The 16,467-nt window shown below is 47.7% G+C and overlaps 1 protein-coding gene across 7 annotated transcripts in view; it reads left to right on the top strand.

Annotated features, from left to right (window-relative positions):
* PPARG (peroxisome proliferator activated receptor gamma) overlaps positions 1 to 2,163 on the top strand; it is a 131,109-nt gene extending 128,946 nt beyond the window's left edge. For 6 of the 7 annotated variants that reach the window (XM_073901662.1, XM_025885387.2, XM_073901663.1 and 3 more), the window contains one exon: positions 1,708 to 2,163. In XM_073901662.1, coding sequence (XP_073757763.1) covers positions 1,708 to 1,955 — 248 coding nt within the window. In that variant the 3' untranslated portion in view covers positions 1,956 to 2,163. The remainder of the gene's footprint in view (positions 1 to 1,707) is intronic. The other variant, XM_073901664.1, reaches the window with a different exon arrangement.
* The last annotated feature ends 14,304 nt before the right edge of the window (positions 2,164 to 16,467 follow it).

Raw genomic sequence — 16,467 nt, forward strand, 5'->3', positions numbered from 1 at the left:
AATTTCTAAAAAAAAAAAAAAAAAAAAGCCTTTAGCAAATCAGATTTTTAAATGAGAGAATATACAAAATAAAAAGCATTCAGTTATAAATAAAAATAAGAGATTTCAGATTCTGAGAGAATATTATATACAATATAATTTCAATATGAATTACAAATTTTTACTTTTGTAAGGAGTAAACAGTCTTTACTAAATCTTGATTAAGCTCTTTACTAAAGAGATTAAAAGCTATAGGAGAAAAATTAAAGGTAGCCAAAGATTTACCATCAGGATCAGATGGTTCTGCCAGTGAATTCCAAGAATCCATAAAGGAACAGATCATTACTACATAGAAATAGAAGGAAAATTTCTCAAATCAGTCTAGAAGGCTAGTTAACACTTATTACCAAAACAGACAAAGGATGCCACAAAAAAAGACAACTCTGGACCAATCTCACAAATTTTAAAACCCTGAATAAAATAGGAGCAAATGAGTACAATGATATAAGGAAATCTACTAATATAATTTACTAGATTAAGATAACCATTTGATCATTTCTTTAGAAAGAAAAAGTTTAAAGCATTTGATGAAATGCCACAGCATTCCTGACTAAAACAAATTAAAAACTTTATAACTCTTGGAAAGCCAGGAGTAAAATGCATCCACCATAATCTATAGTAAACATCATTCTTGTGGTAAGCCATTAGAAGCAATTTTGTCATGGTTATGAATAAAACAAGAATACCTCCTACCACTGCTACTATTTAATACCATATTCGAGGTATTGGCCAATACACTATGGCAAGAAAAAGAAATGAGAAGTGTAAACACTGGAAAAGAAGAAATAAATGAAACTATTGTTATTTGCAGATGTGATAGTCTATCCAGAATAGGAAAATAAGTCCATGATAAAAACTATTTGAATTGACAAGAGTTTAGGAAATTGGAATATATTCAATATACTAAAATCAGTAAATTTTTTGTAAGCACCAGCAGGGATAGATTAGAAAAGATAATGAATACTATAGAATACTATAAAGCAAAAAAATAAAGAAGTAAAGGACACTATAAAGTATTTAGGGATGCATCTTACAAGATCTGCATGAATAAAAACAAAGCTTCACGGTAATTTAAGTTCTCCATTTAAAAATTCAGATAAGGAGAGTAAAAAGAAGAAAGTAAAAATTACCTCACCACTCAGAAGAAACTTCTGTTAAAATCTAGGGGCTCTATCCTTCCAAATGCACACCAGTAAAAATGTACATGCCATGTTAAGGGAAAAAGAAGACAGTGCTGGTTTTAAAAGCATATCAACAGCTGTGATGAGAAAGTGAGTAGTAAGGTTATAAAACATAGACTCATGAAGAAGGGGCAGCAGTTGAAAATTAGATTTTTGGTGGGCAGGAACATACTGGCAGGAGAGTCCTCAGTCTGGGGAGAAGATTGTGTGGCCATTCTGTTATGTCAACTGATCAGGCAGATTTAGCCCCAGCCAGGAAACGATGCCCCTGGAGAGAGCGCCCCGAGAGTCTTGGTTTCAGTCCATCCTCCCTCCCGTATGCACTTCTTGCCCACTGTCTACTTACCCTCCCTCCCCACCTTATTTTATAACCAGAGCAAAACAAGCCAACAAAAAGATGGGTGAGTAATTTAGTTTGGCTGAAAATGCCTCCGATGTGGGGCCAGAGGTGTTTATCACTGAACCTCCTGTTCTCCTCCTCCCCCAGACCGCCCAGGTTTGCTGAATGTGAAGCCCATTGAGGACATCCAGGACAACCTGCTTCAAGCCTTGGAGCTCCAGCTCAAGCTGAACCACCCCGAGTCCTCTCAGCTCTTTGCCAAGCTGCTCCAGAAAATGACAGACCTCAGACAGATTGTAACAGAACATGTGCAGCTATTGCAAGTCATAAAGAAAACAGAGACAGACATGAGTCTTCACCCGCTCCTACAAGAAATCTACAAGGACTTGTATTAGCAGACAAGTCCGCATTCACTGACAATGTGTTCCTTCTTCCGATTGCACTATTATTTTGAGGGGAAATCTGACACCTAAAAAATTTACTGTGAAAAAGCATTTTAAAAAGAAAAGGTTTTAGAATAATAGATCTATTTTATGCATATTGTTTATAAAGATACATTTACAATTTACTTTTAATATTAAAAATTACCACATTATGAAACTGCTGGTCGTATTTGAAGCCTGAGTCTTATGCATTCCCCTCCCCTACCCCCACCACCAGGCTTTATTTCCTTTCATGTCCGTCCTTCCTTCCCTTCTTCCTTCCTTCCTTCCTTCACTTTTCTTCTTTCCTTCCTTTTTTTTTTTTAAGATTTATTTGAGAGAGAGCATGAGTGGGGGGAAGGGGCAGACAGAGAGGGAGGGAACAGACTCTGTGCCTCAACCTACTGAGCCACCCAGGCACCCCCATTTTCTTCTTTCTTACACATTTTTAAAAATGTGAATGGAACTGCTGGTCAACTTACATTCTCAGTAGATTAATTTTTCACTCAATTCACAACTTTTCTGAACCCTCCATCTGCCTTAACAACCACAACTAAAAAAAGAAGGGAAACCTCAGGACCAAAAACTTTTCAGAGCATGTGTTTCTTACTCTGGATATGCAAGTCTGGGGCACAGCCTTAGGCCTACCAAGAATCCAGTCTTCTTCCCCTGGACCCAGCCAGGATTTTCACTCATCACGAGCAGCCTACTGACGTACTGGCGTACTGACACGTACGTGATATACCCAGTGGCAGGCACTGCTAGAAGCTGTGGGTAACAGAGATGTTGGAAGATTTGGTACCTGCTAAAAAGAAGTTATAGTTGAATTGAGGGGAAAAGATTCATCTTTCTTAAAAACAGATTACAATACTCAGTATAATCATGTGCCCAATAAATGGCTCTAAGTACTATAAGGATTCAAAGGAAGTAAGGATTGATGAAGATTGGAATAGTCGAGTGTGACTCTTAAGTTCACTGAAGTGGGCCTCAGAGGATGTGTTGGATTTGGGATAGGTAGAGGGTAGGAGAAAAGACATTCCAAGAAAGCAAAACAGGAGGAACAAAGCAACAAGAGGAACCAAAACCAAACATGAATGAGGGAGAAGAGCCACGTTCTGGTTCTAATGCACATGGACCAGTTTTGCTAGAATTATTCCTATTGTCCTCCTTGGGACCACCTTGCCCAGAGATCTTTTGCTTTTCTAACCTCAAAGGCTAATTATCTGTATCATTTAGGTGATGCATGGCTCCCCAGCATGCAGATGGTATGTTTCCTAAAAGCGGGGACTTTGTTGGCACATTAATAGGTTCGTTGATTGAAGCCACCAAATTCACTAGCAATTGCTTACCTATGAACTCATGATACTGTGACTTTGAAGGGTACCTTATAAACACACTCTCCTGTGTTCTTTCTCCCCGGCATGGTTATGTCCACTGACCTACATTATTTCCCTGCTGCTTCTCCCTTAGTTTATCTTCCCTTCTAATAAGGCTCTGATACTTAGGAGAACCTAACTTCACATTTGGGGCTTTCAGGCCAAAATATCAGGAAAGACCTTTTCATCCTTTACCCCAAAATAAACATCTCCAAAGGGTCAGTTACAGAAGTGAGTCCTGACCACAGCCCTAAAAATGTAAGATCCCTAACCCTTTAGGAGCCACGACTTCCTAGCTCAAAACTTTAGATACAACCTCAGCATTTTGGGACCAGCGACTGAAGTCGATGTCGAAGTGTTATCAAAACACCGGGAAGAAGAGTAACAAACTCAGTCCATCACATGGCTATTTTTCCCTTGATGTCAAACATCAGGATATTCTGAAACATCTCCATGACTGACTAGAGGCTCCACTACTGTTCCATGTGGAGAGTTTATCATCCGGCAGATCTTGAAGAAAAAAGGAAGAAAAAGAAAAAAAAAAGAACGTGTGAGCAGTAGACGAGGTGAGGATTCCACCTCAGAGGAGATCCCTTGTTTACAAGAGTTCTGAAACAAAAAGTCTTTCAGCACGCTGCCTGCTCTCTGTTCCCACCAGCACCGCGCAGCCGGTCCAAACCCTTTCCACATTCTCGGAGCTGTGGCTGCCAATGCAGGGAGGAAGGGAGACTCTCTCAGCTCTTTGGCACTGATGGTTAGCATTAAATAGCTTTTAAACCCTGGCAGCTTGCAAGTTCCCATCTCTCTGACTTCTTCCCTGTGGTTTGGACTATCATTTGCTAAATATTTTACGACACATCTTCTGCAAGTCTCCAAAGCTCCTGCTCCTTTCTCCGGTCTCCCTTTCCCCCCAGGATGATTCACAATTTAATCAACAAATGTATCATCAGTTATTCATAGTATTTTCTCCGGACATAAACACACTTAGGGATTTGTGTTAATAAAAATAGGAAGAAAAGTAACTTCGGTCAAGAGTCCAAAAAAGGGAGGGGAGGGGGTTTCAAGGCTCCCAAGAGAGCCCTACGCCCAGCACTGCCCTTGAATCTGGCCTGGCTCCCCCCTCCAACACCCCTCCACCCCAGCTCCCTGCTGTCTGTGGAGCACAGGAACAGTGGGGTACCCATGGGAGAGACCATATCTGCACACCCCATTGTTCTCTAGCCACCATCAAAAACTGGGCTGATCTGAGTTTCTGACTTCTCTCTTAAAATCTGGGCGAGGAGCAAGAGGATGGGGGTCTTCGGTGGGAACTCCGCAAGAGTTGGAAAGCACTAGCTGGTGCCACACTGCAAATTCTGATTGATAACCCAAGGGGCAGAAGCCAGGGGGACGGCCACATAAATGCCACTGAAGACAAAAGGGATGAGAGGGAACTAGGCTTCTGTGGTAGGCCTACTTACTTGCTACTGGATTCCAGTGACTTTTCCTCATCTCCCTGGAGGCTACCGAAGGCAAACCCTTTTTGTGGGCAGGCCCTACTTGCTGGATTATCTGCTACTAACTGTGTGGTGCTGGTACAGTGGGCCAAGGGGGAGAGGGGGTTGGAAATTGGCCCCCAGATACCTATTCCCTTAAAAATACCCACTGGCAAGCAGGGGTGGAGGCTTCTAAAGAAAGCCAATTTCAGTTCTAAATCCCAAAAGAACCAAAATTCGTGGCCAGCAGGATCATCCCCATTGCTTTCTCTTTCCTCTTTCCCACCCACTCACTGGAATAGTTTGGGGCTATGAGACAGACCAAGACGGTCTTCACTAGGTAGCCACCTCCGTATTTTTCTCTCTCCTCTCCATGCCCTGGTTCCTGGCCCTGGCTCCTGTTGTCTCTGTTCACATTATTAGCACTATTATTATCTGCCTATCAACCCTCACCATGTGAGTGTACATGGAAGGCCCACCATTTTAATGCTTACTGAGATGAACTAAAATAGCAGGATCTTAGCACGGAGCCTGTCAGATGTCATCTAATCCCACCTCATTTGTTCATCTGCACTCAGCTCCTACTCCAGTCCCCATGACACCATATGAAGAGGCGTGTGACTAGGCCCTGCCCTCAAGGGGCTCATGGTCTGTTGACAAAGTCGATGCATAAATTATAGCTCAGCCAAAGGGACGAATCGCCTAGAGGCGTGAAAAGGATTCACAGGGGATGTGGGTGGAAGCAGAAATATAAAAGCACGTCGTGTGTTCAGAAAAGAGCAGGAAGTTAGGCCTGGTTACCATAGCTGAGGTAGTGAGAAGTGAATTGGCCAAGTCAGCATCAGATTGTAACAAGCCTCACCGTCCATGGTAAGGAGCTACCCTGGACTGTATTCACAAGCAATCGGGATCCAGGGGAAGGGGGACTGGCAGAAGAGGGACAAGATCAAGTTTGCACGTTGGGAAGTCAGCTTTCTACAGGTCAGATTCCCTCTACAAGGCTTCCAACGGCTGCCCAGCCTCTGAACAACTACCTGAAGGGATGCAGCACTCTCTCCCTTTCAAGCCCCTTGGTGATTTCCATCTGGTAGGACAAGCTCTGCTCCCAGGGTCACACATACCACATTCTTGTTCCTGCACCCGAGAGGTCCTGACTCACCTCTTCAGTGAGGTGACAATCTTTTGGCTCAGTCTTCCGGCCAGCTGAAGCACCCTGCCCCCTCCCTACTTGCTGTCCATTCACTACTGCTCCTAGGAGCTGGGACCTCACATCCCCCAAACCCACAACATTCCTCTGCCTTGACGGCAAAGTCACTTCTACCCCCATGTAACAAAACTTTCATGCCCTACACTCATTTCCAGACAAGCCCTGCATTTGTCATAGAATTCCAGAAAATTCGAGCTCAAAGGAGCTAACCCATTCAAATGACAGATGAGAAGCCTGAGGATGAAAGAAGTAATATGCCCAAGGCCCTAGGCATCTACTAGGATTAATTTATTCAAAGGTGGTGTATTTCACACGTACTCTTACCAACCCTGGCACAGCCACTAGCGGGGTCAGCAGTTTAACAAGAGAACCTCAAAGTACATGACAGACTTGAAGCTAGTGCGAGTCTCTGCACTGGGGAGCAAGGAAAAAGGATGGGGCAAAGTTCTTAGAGGGATTATTGTGATGGTCAAAAGGTTATTATGTGAGTCACTCAGGACTGTGTCCGGCACATAGTATGCAGACCTGTTATGGAAGACAATATCTTAGTTTGGACTTTAGAGATACACAGGTTTGGGTTAAAATTCTAACTCCACCACTACTTGTCCTATAACCATATGACTTTTGGTCAATCTCTTAACCACTCTAGGCCTTAATCACCCTCATATGAAAAATGGGACAATAATACCCATCTTACAGGTAATCTTGAGGATTAAACGTAATAGTGGCTATAAAACACTTCACACCACTCCTTGGCACATCTTTACTGTCAGTCTGTGTTGGCTACAGATAACATTATGGCCATTGTTATTATTAAAGTGCCCTTCATTCAAGAAGGCATCCTGGGCTCATAGAACAGGCTCTTCCTGTTCAAGTATTCTAGGCCTTACCTGAATAGATTGAAAGCCAGGTAAAAGGGATTGGATTTCAACATTTGGCAGTACAGTAAAAAAGTTCTCTTAAAAGTATTTTGCTTCCAGTCCATACACACTAGGGGAAAATAATTATTTGAAAGACAACTGCTGTGTTCTGATTTAGAAAAAATGCCAGGATGAGGCTAAGAAAACATTTTCTCCAAAGTAGTGGGACTTTTCTCTTGTGACTTATGCTCCTAACTTTAGACCAATATTACATAGTTTGCATTTCCAGAGGGGTTATAAAGAATAAGAAAATTGCTAATTTGGGTCTGTAGGGAGTAGGTTGGGATATTTCCATCCCCTCTAGAGTTTTGTAAATATGTTCCAGGCCAAAAGTTCCCAGGAGAATAGCATTCCTGGGATCTATTTAGTGCCATGGGCTGTGCTCAAGGAGGATCCAAGTGGCTTTCTGCAGGAGTTAGAAAACCATGATCCTGTGGCCACTTTTGCATAATCCTGGAGGCCATGAAGTGTATGTTAGAGTAGCCACTGTCAGCTTGAGGCTTGGCTCTGCCACTTTCTAGATGTGTGGCCTTGACCAAGTCACCTCCCTCTCTGGGGACAAAGAACCTGGCCTATAGAAAGAAGTCCTTCAGCAAATTACAACTAATTTATTCATCGTGAATAAAAGAATGGGTCTCAGTTTCCCTGTCTGTAAAATGGGAATAATAGCACCTACCCTGCATGTCTTATAGAATATCACGTGAAGGAAGCAGGGCAGGCTGGCTCACCATTATTCACAGATAAGAAAGTGAGCCTTGGGGCGCCTGGGTGGCTCAGTCGTTAAGCGTCTGCCTTCAGCTCGGGTCATGGTCCCAGGGTCCTGGGATCGAGTCCCGCGTAGGGCTCCCTGCTCCACAGGAAGCCTGCTTCTCCCCCTCCCGCTCCCCCTGCTTGTGTTCCCTCTCTCGCTGTGTCTCTGTCAAATAAATAAATAAGAAAGTGAGCCCTGGGGTGCCTGGGTAGCTCAGTTGGTTAAGCGACTGCCTTCGGCTCAGGTCATGATCCTGGCGTCCCAGGATCGAGTCCCGCATCGGGCTCCCTGCTCAGCGGGGCGTCTGCTTCTCCCTCTGACCCTCTTCCCTCTCGTGCTCTCTCTCTCTCTCATTCTCTCTCTCTCTCAAATAAATAAATAAAATCTTTAAAAAAAAAAAAAAGAGCCCTAATGAGGTATAGGAGGTAGGCCAAGTTTGCACAAATAAAAGGTAGAGGCTAAGCCAAGGCTAGACCTCTGGCTTGCTGAGGCCCACCCTACCGAGGGTTCTTTTCTACCACACGCTGCTAGATGCAAAGACAGTGTTGTCTGGTGGGCAGAGCACCACCAGCTTACGGCATAAGAGACTTCAGTGGGAATTTTGGCTCTGCCACATACTAGCTGTGCAACCTCAGGCAAGCTGCTTCCTGTCTCTGGGCCTCAGTTTCTTCATCTAGTTTGTGATGATCCCAATTCCTACCTTATAGGGTCGTTGTGAGGACGAGAAGTCACATGTAGGTGATGTGCCTAGGGCCCCTCAATACTCAAAATCTTCTCAAGACAACCTCACACAATCTACTGGGCACTTGATCTGACCTGGGGCCATTGGTGATCGATGTCCTCAACCAGAGTAGAAACCGTGAGACTCCAGCCTGTGAGGAATTGTCCAGTGTTGGCCTGGGTTCTGAAAGTGGTTCGCTGTGGCCCTTGAGAAATTGCTTTTTTGGGGGCCTCAGTTTCCTCACCTGAGGCTCTGTCCTGTCAGGGGCTCTGTCTGTCTTTCCAGCTCTGACACCCCAGGTCCTGGGGAGCCTCTAGGGGGGAGGCTGGAAGGGAGACAGAGTTCTCTGGCTGACCAACAGTGTTCTCTGTTGCCCGAGCGCGTTCTCCCGCAGCGGGGCGGGGCCCTGGACAAGACAACAGCCAGCACTCATTAGAGGCCTGGAGCAGCTCCAGCCGGAGGGGGTGCTGCCTCCGAGGGGAGGGGAGGGGCCACCGGATGGCTGGTTGGTTCCCACCCAAGCCAAGCTGCTGAGAGAGGGGCGTTGTGCTGAGTCAGCGAGCTGGCGGCTCCGCGCTGGGGCTCCCTGGCCGCCCGAGGCTGCCAGATGCGCTGCAGCCAGGAGGGCCCCCCAGGAGCCCGGCGTGTTACCGATGGTGCTGCCGCGGCCGCCACAGCAGCAGGAACCGTGCCCTGAAAACGCCCGTCCCCGGCCAGGCCTCCCAGGGCTCCGGGGTAGGGAGCGGCCCTTGGTGAAGGAAGACGTTTTTAGGAGCTGCCTCCTTCCGGCAGGATTCTGCCCCGGGGCCGCCTCCACCCTCCCCAGGCTCGGCCAGTGGGTCCCCAATGGCAGCCATTATTCGTCTCAAGCACCAAGTACAAGCTTTCCTTATAAAGTGCTTCGCAGCCATTTATTTAATCCTCCCCGAACCCAGTGAGGTGGTTTATGGGTCAGGGTCCCACAGAAAACAATGGCACACTCAGAAGGGACCCCTGGGGAGAGCTTAGCGCAGGGGGTTGGGGGGGGATATTTATAAACCTTGGGAGGGTTAAAGGAAACCATTACAGGGTGGTAAGAGCTGCCCCCAGCCCCAGGCAGGCCGGGGCCCTGAGGTCACCGGAGGGAAGGTTTTTGGAGAGAGCTGTAGCCACAGGAGAGGGCTAAGTAGCAAGAGCTGTGGCCCAAGGAAGTGAGGAATATTCTCACTGCTGTCCTCCAGATGGCAGAGAGCAAACTGGGGAATAAATACCCTTCCTCTCTCTCTTCCCATCCTCCCGCCTGAGTCTCCCATTGGCCAAATCCTACCGAAGGCCGGGGAACAAAGGAATCAATTGATACCATCCATATGATTCAGGCTCCCAGGGCAAAGAGCAGGGTAGGGATGGGTGGAGGGCAAATCTGCAGGGCAAGCAGTACATCCAACATGGGTAGGTGGTATCATTAAGCCCATGATACTGAAAGGAAACAGAATGTTAAGTCTAGGTTCCCAGAGCAGTAACTGTCCACTCCAGGATTCAAAGTCAGGTCTGTCTAGCTCCAGAGACATAGTTCTTTCCATTGTATTAAACCAGGTGTAGGAGGAGACCCAAGGGACCAGGGCAAGAAGAAGAGAGGGTTGATGCAATCAGCATCTCTTTATACCCCTAGCCAGGGTGGGCCCTGGTAGCTGGGAACCCACGCAATTTTATCAGGTACTTCCCACATCTTTCCATCATTGTCCCTGGAGACGTAAGGTGTGTAGCCTAAAGCAGCCCATGTAAGTTTTATCCTAAAAGTTAACATAAACTTTGTAGTTTAGGCCAAAAAAATATTTTATTTTGAGTTAATGTTTAAAATATTGCTTAGAAGTTAAATTACTTCATTTATTTCTACTCCCCTGAAAATTTTAAGGAGAAAAAGGCTCTCCACGGAAGGATGCAATATATTTTCCATGGCTTTAATAAGTATCCCTAAGAATGGGCCATGCACCCTACTCTGAGGAGAACAGGCCTCAGTATCTTTTAGGGAAAGAATGTACTTGCCCAACACCTCATAGCTAATAATCAAACTTGGAGTCCCATGACCCTGCTCCCTGCATGGTTGAAAGAAAGAGAATCTGGCCAACATAGAGCCTTTCTGAAAAGGGAAAAAAGTCACTAGTGGTCAGCCTGGGAGGGGTGAGGAGGAAAGGGTTTGAGCTCAAGGTCAGCAAATGTTTACTGACATTCTCTGTCCCCAGCTCTGGGGACACTCAGATACACCTGGTATGGCTTGGGCATCTAGGAGCTCACTCCCTCTTAGAGACAGGCATCTAAGCTGGCAAGGCCAACACCACAAGTGGAAGGAAGAAGGTTCGGAGGCAGGCAGGCGGGTTCAAAGCCCCTTCTCTGCCACTTCTTGTGGGTATCACCTTGGGCAAGTATGACCTTGGACTAGAAAGGTTTTCTAATTCCTCTTTTATAACTGGGCAAGGTCCTACTTACATCATAAAGTTACTGTGAAGGAAAGAGAGTTGAAGTTCGAAAGCAGGCAGCACTGTGACTTAGAGAATGTGAATTCGTCATCTTCGTACTGTGATAAACACTGGGATGGAGGACCATGCATGTCCAGGGCTTCCTGGGACACATGCTCTTCCAATCAAAAATTGCACTTGCGATCCAACATCAACATAGATTATCATAAATTTCCCGGAGAATCTGAGCTCTGTGGTTTCTGTTGCTCTGCAAGTGCAGGAGAGATTTAACTCTGGATGGGGGGTAAGGGAAGGCTTCCTGGAGGAGGTGACATTTGAGACGGACTGAGAAGATTTATAAGGGTTGACCAGGCAGACAGGGAAGGGTTGTCTGGGCAAGGAGCTCGTGGGCAAAGGCACATGGCATGTTAGGCAGGACGAGTATTTTGTTGTGGCTGGAACAGAAGGGGGCTGGGGGCAGAAATGGCTGGAACAGAATGGAATCAAATTAGGCTGGGGCTTATATTAATGGATGAAGGGGTTTGGGCTTTTTCCTACAGGGAGTAGAGAGCCATGGAAGATTTTAAGCAGGGAAGTGGCAAATCAGATCTAGTCACTCTGTCAGCCAGCAAGGAGATTGGGCTGGGTGGGAAGACCTCTAGGAGGCTCTGGCTGTCATGAGGACAAGAGGTAAAGCTGGCATGAGCGAGGGGAAGGCATCAGCAAGGGGACGGAGGAGGGGGGCAGTGTTGAGGAATAGTCCAGGGCCTGCTTAATGTGGGGGGAGGGGAGGGGTTGGGAGCACTCCAGGGTGATTCTCAGGGTTTGACCCGGGTGACACGGCAGGACAGGGACATGCTCTTTATTGAGACGGGGGCTTATCTGAGGGAAGGATAACAAGTTGTGTTTTAGAAATACTAAGGGTGGGAACCCAGTGGGCATCCAGGAGGGGGTCTGGTTAGCTGTTAGATAGACGGGTGTCTGCAGCTGAGAGGTGAGGTGGGCTGGAAGGGGACAGTGGGGGTAGTGCAAGAGGGTGAGGACAGTCACAGGACAGCGACAGTCAAGGAGAAGACCAAGAAATATTCAAAAAATTTGCGTTGACTCTCTAAGCCCTGTTTTCCCACCGAGGTCAAAAGGAGGTTTCACTTTCTCTGTTTTCTTTTTATCCATTGGCTCCCTAAATGTTGAGGAGTGCCTTCTACATGCTGGGGGCTGTTGGAGAAATAGGATTCCATTCAACTCCCAGTTCTTCAGAGCCTCCCACGGGCAAGGACATATGTCACCTCATTTCTTCTACACAGTGACCATGAGAGATAAATACTACTCTCTCCATTTCACTATCACCCCCAGGAATTGGGGCTTAGAGACCTGCATAAATGGGGCTCCTGTGGGTGTTGCAGTCCCATCTCTATGCACACAGACACACACATACCACTGAAGATGTGTGTCTTGTTCTGACTCCTTCATAGGACTTTATTCTCTCCCATAACTCAGCAGAAAACTCTCCGGAGCTCCTGTCTCTGCTTTTAGAGTTTTATTATCAGGAAGCGGTGGCCCAGACAGATGGCAGGGCCTGGGGCCAGAGTCCTTTCACTCTTAGATTCTTTTCTCGGGGTAGGTGACTGCCTCCAGCTCCCAGCCCAGGAAACACCCCCCCCCCCTTGCCTCACCCCAACCCCGGGTCCCTGGGCTGCAGCCAGAGCCAAAAGCTAGACTTGCTGTCATTGAAATGCAGTCCCCCGGTCTAACTCTCTGGGTATTCTTCCTTTCTACTCCCATGTTTCTCAGACCTAAAAGCTTGGGACCTCAGTTTTCTCATCAATAAAGTGGAGCTTATAACCATTTTTACAGACTTAGCAAGGCTGTTTGGAGGACAGATGAAGCAGTGGGAGGAGAAAGTGCTTCGCAAACAGTGTGAACTAGAAAGTCAGAGGGGCCGCTGAGTTATTGGTACCTTAAAAGAGCTGTTGTCTGCACCTGCCTCCGTGAGTCAGGCCTCGGGGCAGGTACTGCCGAGACTGAAGCCAGACGCTTCAGTCCCAGACTAGGAAGATAAGCCCAGGACACTGCAGTTCCACCCTCGAGAATCGGCTTTTCTCCCTGCAGCCATTGGAGGTTCCTGAGCCAGCTCTCTGCCCAGGTTTTATGAGCTCAGAGAGGGTTTACACTATGACTAATACCCCATCCTCTCACTCCCTGGGTCGCCACTACCTGCTGGGCAGGAAGTCCACGGGACTCAACCCCCCCTTAATCACCACCACCTCCCCATGACCCGCCTTAATCAGGTCTCTTTACAGTCGGGCAGAGCCGGCTGGGCCTCCTCAAACTTCCATATCTGCGCCGGGAGATCACTGATACAGCTAATGGCGTTTGCTTGCCTCCACGCCCTGGGCCCAGCATTCCCGGAGTCACGCAACCCCACAGGCCCAGGGCGGAAACTGATTCCCACAGCAGCAAGGCCTGAGCCTTGGGAGCCTCCCCACCCCATAAAATACATGAAGTGAGCCTTTCTGCATGGCCACCTGGCCTGCCAGCCTCAAAGCTGTGGGGCAGTCTTCCCCCTTCCCAGTGACTGGCCCCCTCCATTCCTCCTGAACCCACCTACATTCTCTCTGGGCTCCCAGGAAACTTCTAATTTCTCCTGCCAGGGAGGAAGAAAGTTGCTAACCTGATAGCCAGTGTTCTCAATCACTCACTCACTCATTCATTCATTCATTCACTCGGTACTCACCAAGCATCTTCTCTGAGCCAGGCACTGTTGCTGACTGCTGGGGGACATAATGGTGAATGGGACGGGGTCACTGCCCTCAAGGAGTGTGTCCTCGGGATTGGAAGGGGAGAGTGTGGAGGTTGCAGAATACAAGGGTAGGAGTCCACGCACTCCCGCTTGGGCGCAAGAGGCTGACTCCGGCGGCCAGTCTCTGCACTGCTTACTGCCTGACTGGATTTGCCACGGTCTTAATGCTCTTCAAGAGCAGCCCCCAGTCCAGGCCTGATAGGAGTGGGGGACAAACACCCCAGCTCCCTCACTCCCCAGGTCAGATACAATTCTGCACTGCAAGAGATGCCCAATGGGATTAGGATCCAGCTTATAAACACACTTCGTTTGGTTGGTGTTCTCCTCACCTCCCCAATAAACTACTTACACTCAGATCCCTGCTTAGGTTCTGCTTGTGGGGAAGCCCAAACTAAGACACCTGGTTAGTAGTGACAGTAGCCAGTTAGGACAGTAGCCATTTACCCATTCATACAGCCAGTGAAGGCACCCTGAGCACCGACTGTGTACTAGACCCTGGGTGCTGAGGATGCTGGGAGTGACCCAGTCCTGGGCCCTGCCTCCAAGGAACTGTCTAGCGAGGGAGGCGGGCAAGTAAACCAACGGTGACCAGTCAGAGTGATGTGGGCCATGACAGAATACGGTTCAGGATACCACGTGAACGCAGTGGAGAGCCCCTAACTCGGTGCGAAGGATGGAGGAGGGAACAGCTAAGCTGAATCTTAATAATCCGGAGGAGTCCGTCAGGTGGAGAAAGCGTGGAAGTGTTCCAGGTAAACGAATGATAGAGGTAAAGATACACAGACATAATAGAGCCTGACCTGGTTCTGGAAACACTAAGTCGTCCCCTGGGGATGGGACATGGCTTCTAGGAAAGAAGAGTGGGAAATTGAGGCAGAATCCAGATCCTAAAGGCCTTTACATTTTCCGGCAGTTGCATTTTTTTAAAGGGAAATCTGAACAGAGCAGCGTTTAACCCCAAGAAATGCAGCTCTGATGAGGTTCGGACACCAGAGGAATAGTTGTGCTAAGCAAGGTCCTTCACCTCTCCTTGTCCTGCTTCCCTGATGTTCCAGGCCCGGCTATGACCAGATGGTTGTTTGCAGAGGGTGCTGGGGGCCTCTCTGCAGCAAGGACTCACAGGGCTTTGGAGGACGGATTAGACCAGAAGGACAGCAGCACGCAGCGCGAGCCCCCCCTCTCCAGCCAGCAAAAGCCAGCCATTAAAGCCGCTTCCTGGTGGGATGCCTCCCAGGACCCAGCTCCCTCTCTTCTCAGAGATCTCTGTCTATTGGAAATATGGGAGAATCGGGTATGGGTTATAATTTATGTGGGCACGGGGGAGGGGTGATTCAGACATTCCTGGGCACGTCAGGTGAGCCAGCAAAAGGGAGTCACAGAAAGCCAGTCCCTGTGAGCAAGAGAAGCCTGTGAGTTGGTGTGGAGAAGCCTGAGTGGCTAACAAAGTCTTCAGTGGGGGAAGGGGCGATTCTGAGCACAGCAACAGGCTGTCACTTAAATCTCTTCAGCTCCATTGACCTATCCCAGGAAGGAAGTCCTAGGAAAGAAGAGGCCTCTGGGTAAAGCCTAAAAGCTGGTTTAATAATTTCTCTGTTCCAAGTTCTTTTCATGATTTTTTTTTTGGTTTTATTTAAATTCAAGTTAGTTAACATATAGTGTATGATTAATTGCAGGATAGAATTTAGTGATCCATCAGTTGCATATAACACCCAGTGCTCATTACTTCAAGGGCCCTCCTTAATGCCCATCACCCAGTTACCCCATCCCCCACCCACCTCCCCTCCAGCAACCCTCAGTTTGTTTCCTCTAGTTAAGAGTCTCTTGTGGTTTGTCTCCCTCTCTGTTTTTGTCTTACTTTATTTTTATGAAGTCTCTGGTTTGGTCTTAAAAGAATCCACTGAGGCACTTGTTAAATTCCCATGCCCCCTTTTAAGAGGCAACTGAAGCACAGAACTGCTAAGTAATTTGCCCAAGACCACCCAGTTTTTAAGCTGGCAGAGAAAGGAGGGAGCCAATTTCTCACACTGCACCTCTGCCCAAGGTGAAGCTCTGACACCCCCCAGAAGTCCAGTGCACTCAGGCAGCCCCCAGATTGGGAATGGCTGGTCTTTTCAGGGAGCACCCACCAGAACTTCAGCCTGATTGGACCAGCCCAAGTCACATGACATACCACCTAACCATCCCTGTGTCCAGGGGGATGCTAAAAGCCAATGAGCTAGTCGCTGTGTCCCACACATGCCCGAAGCAGCTGGGAAGTGAGAACAGTCCCAAACGAAGGTCACGGAAAAGGAAATGGATTCCGGAGGAGCAAACACCTTGCAACCAACTACAGTTCCGTGAGGGAAACGTGATTTATTATTACGCCACAACATGAGGCGTGGTTCATAACAGCACTCTGTCAGGATCCCACCAGGAAATAGCCGGCACACTCAGATTGGGTAATTTGAAGAGAGTTTAATAAAGGGATTATTTACAAAGGAGTAGGCAGAATGTAAAGAAACCACAGGGATTGTGCAGAACCTGGGGCTAGGCACAGTGACAAAGAGCAATCACCAGAACCCGGAGAGAAAGCAAGCTGTGAGAAGAAGTCAGCCTGAGAGAAGCAGTGACCTTGGTCCAAAGAGGTAGCCAGCTCATGGGGACCCCACAGGGAGGGAACCAGGGGAATAAGCCCCAAATCCCTCTCTCTTTCCCCTCTGGGCTCCTGCATGTGTCCCCTTGACTGAAGCCGGCCACAAACCAGAGAGTGAGGATGCCTGTTGATGCCAACCATTGAGGGTGCAAAATATCGAGGACAAAGGTG

The sequence above is a fragment of the Callorhinus ursinus genome, unplaced genomic scaffold (assembly GCF_003265705.2).
Source record: "Callorhinus ursinus isolate GAN/ISIS: 27379988/994484 unplaced genomic scaffold, GSC_fseal_2.0 scaffold15, whole genome shotgun sequence".
NCBI classification, from domain to species: Eukaryota; Metazoa; Chordata; class Mammalia; order Carnivora; family Otariidae; genus Callorhinus; species Callorhinus ursinus.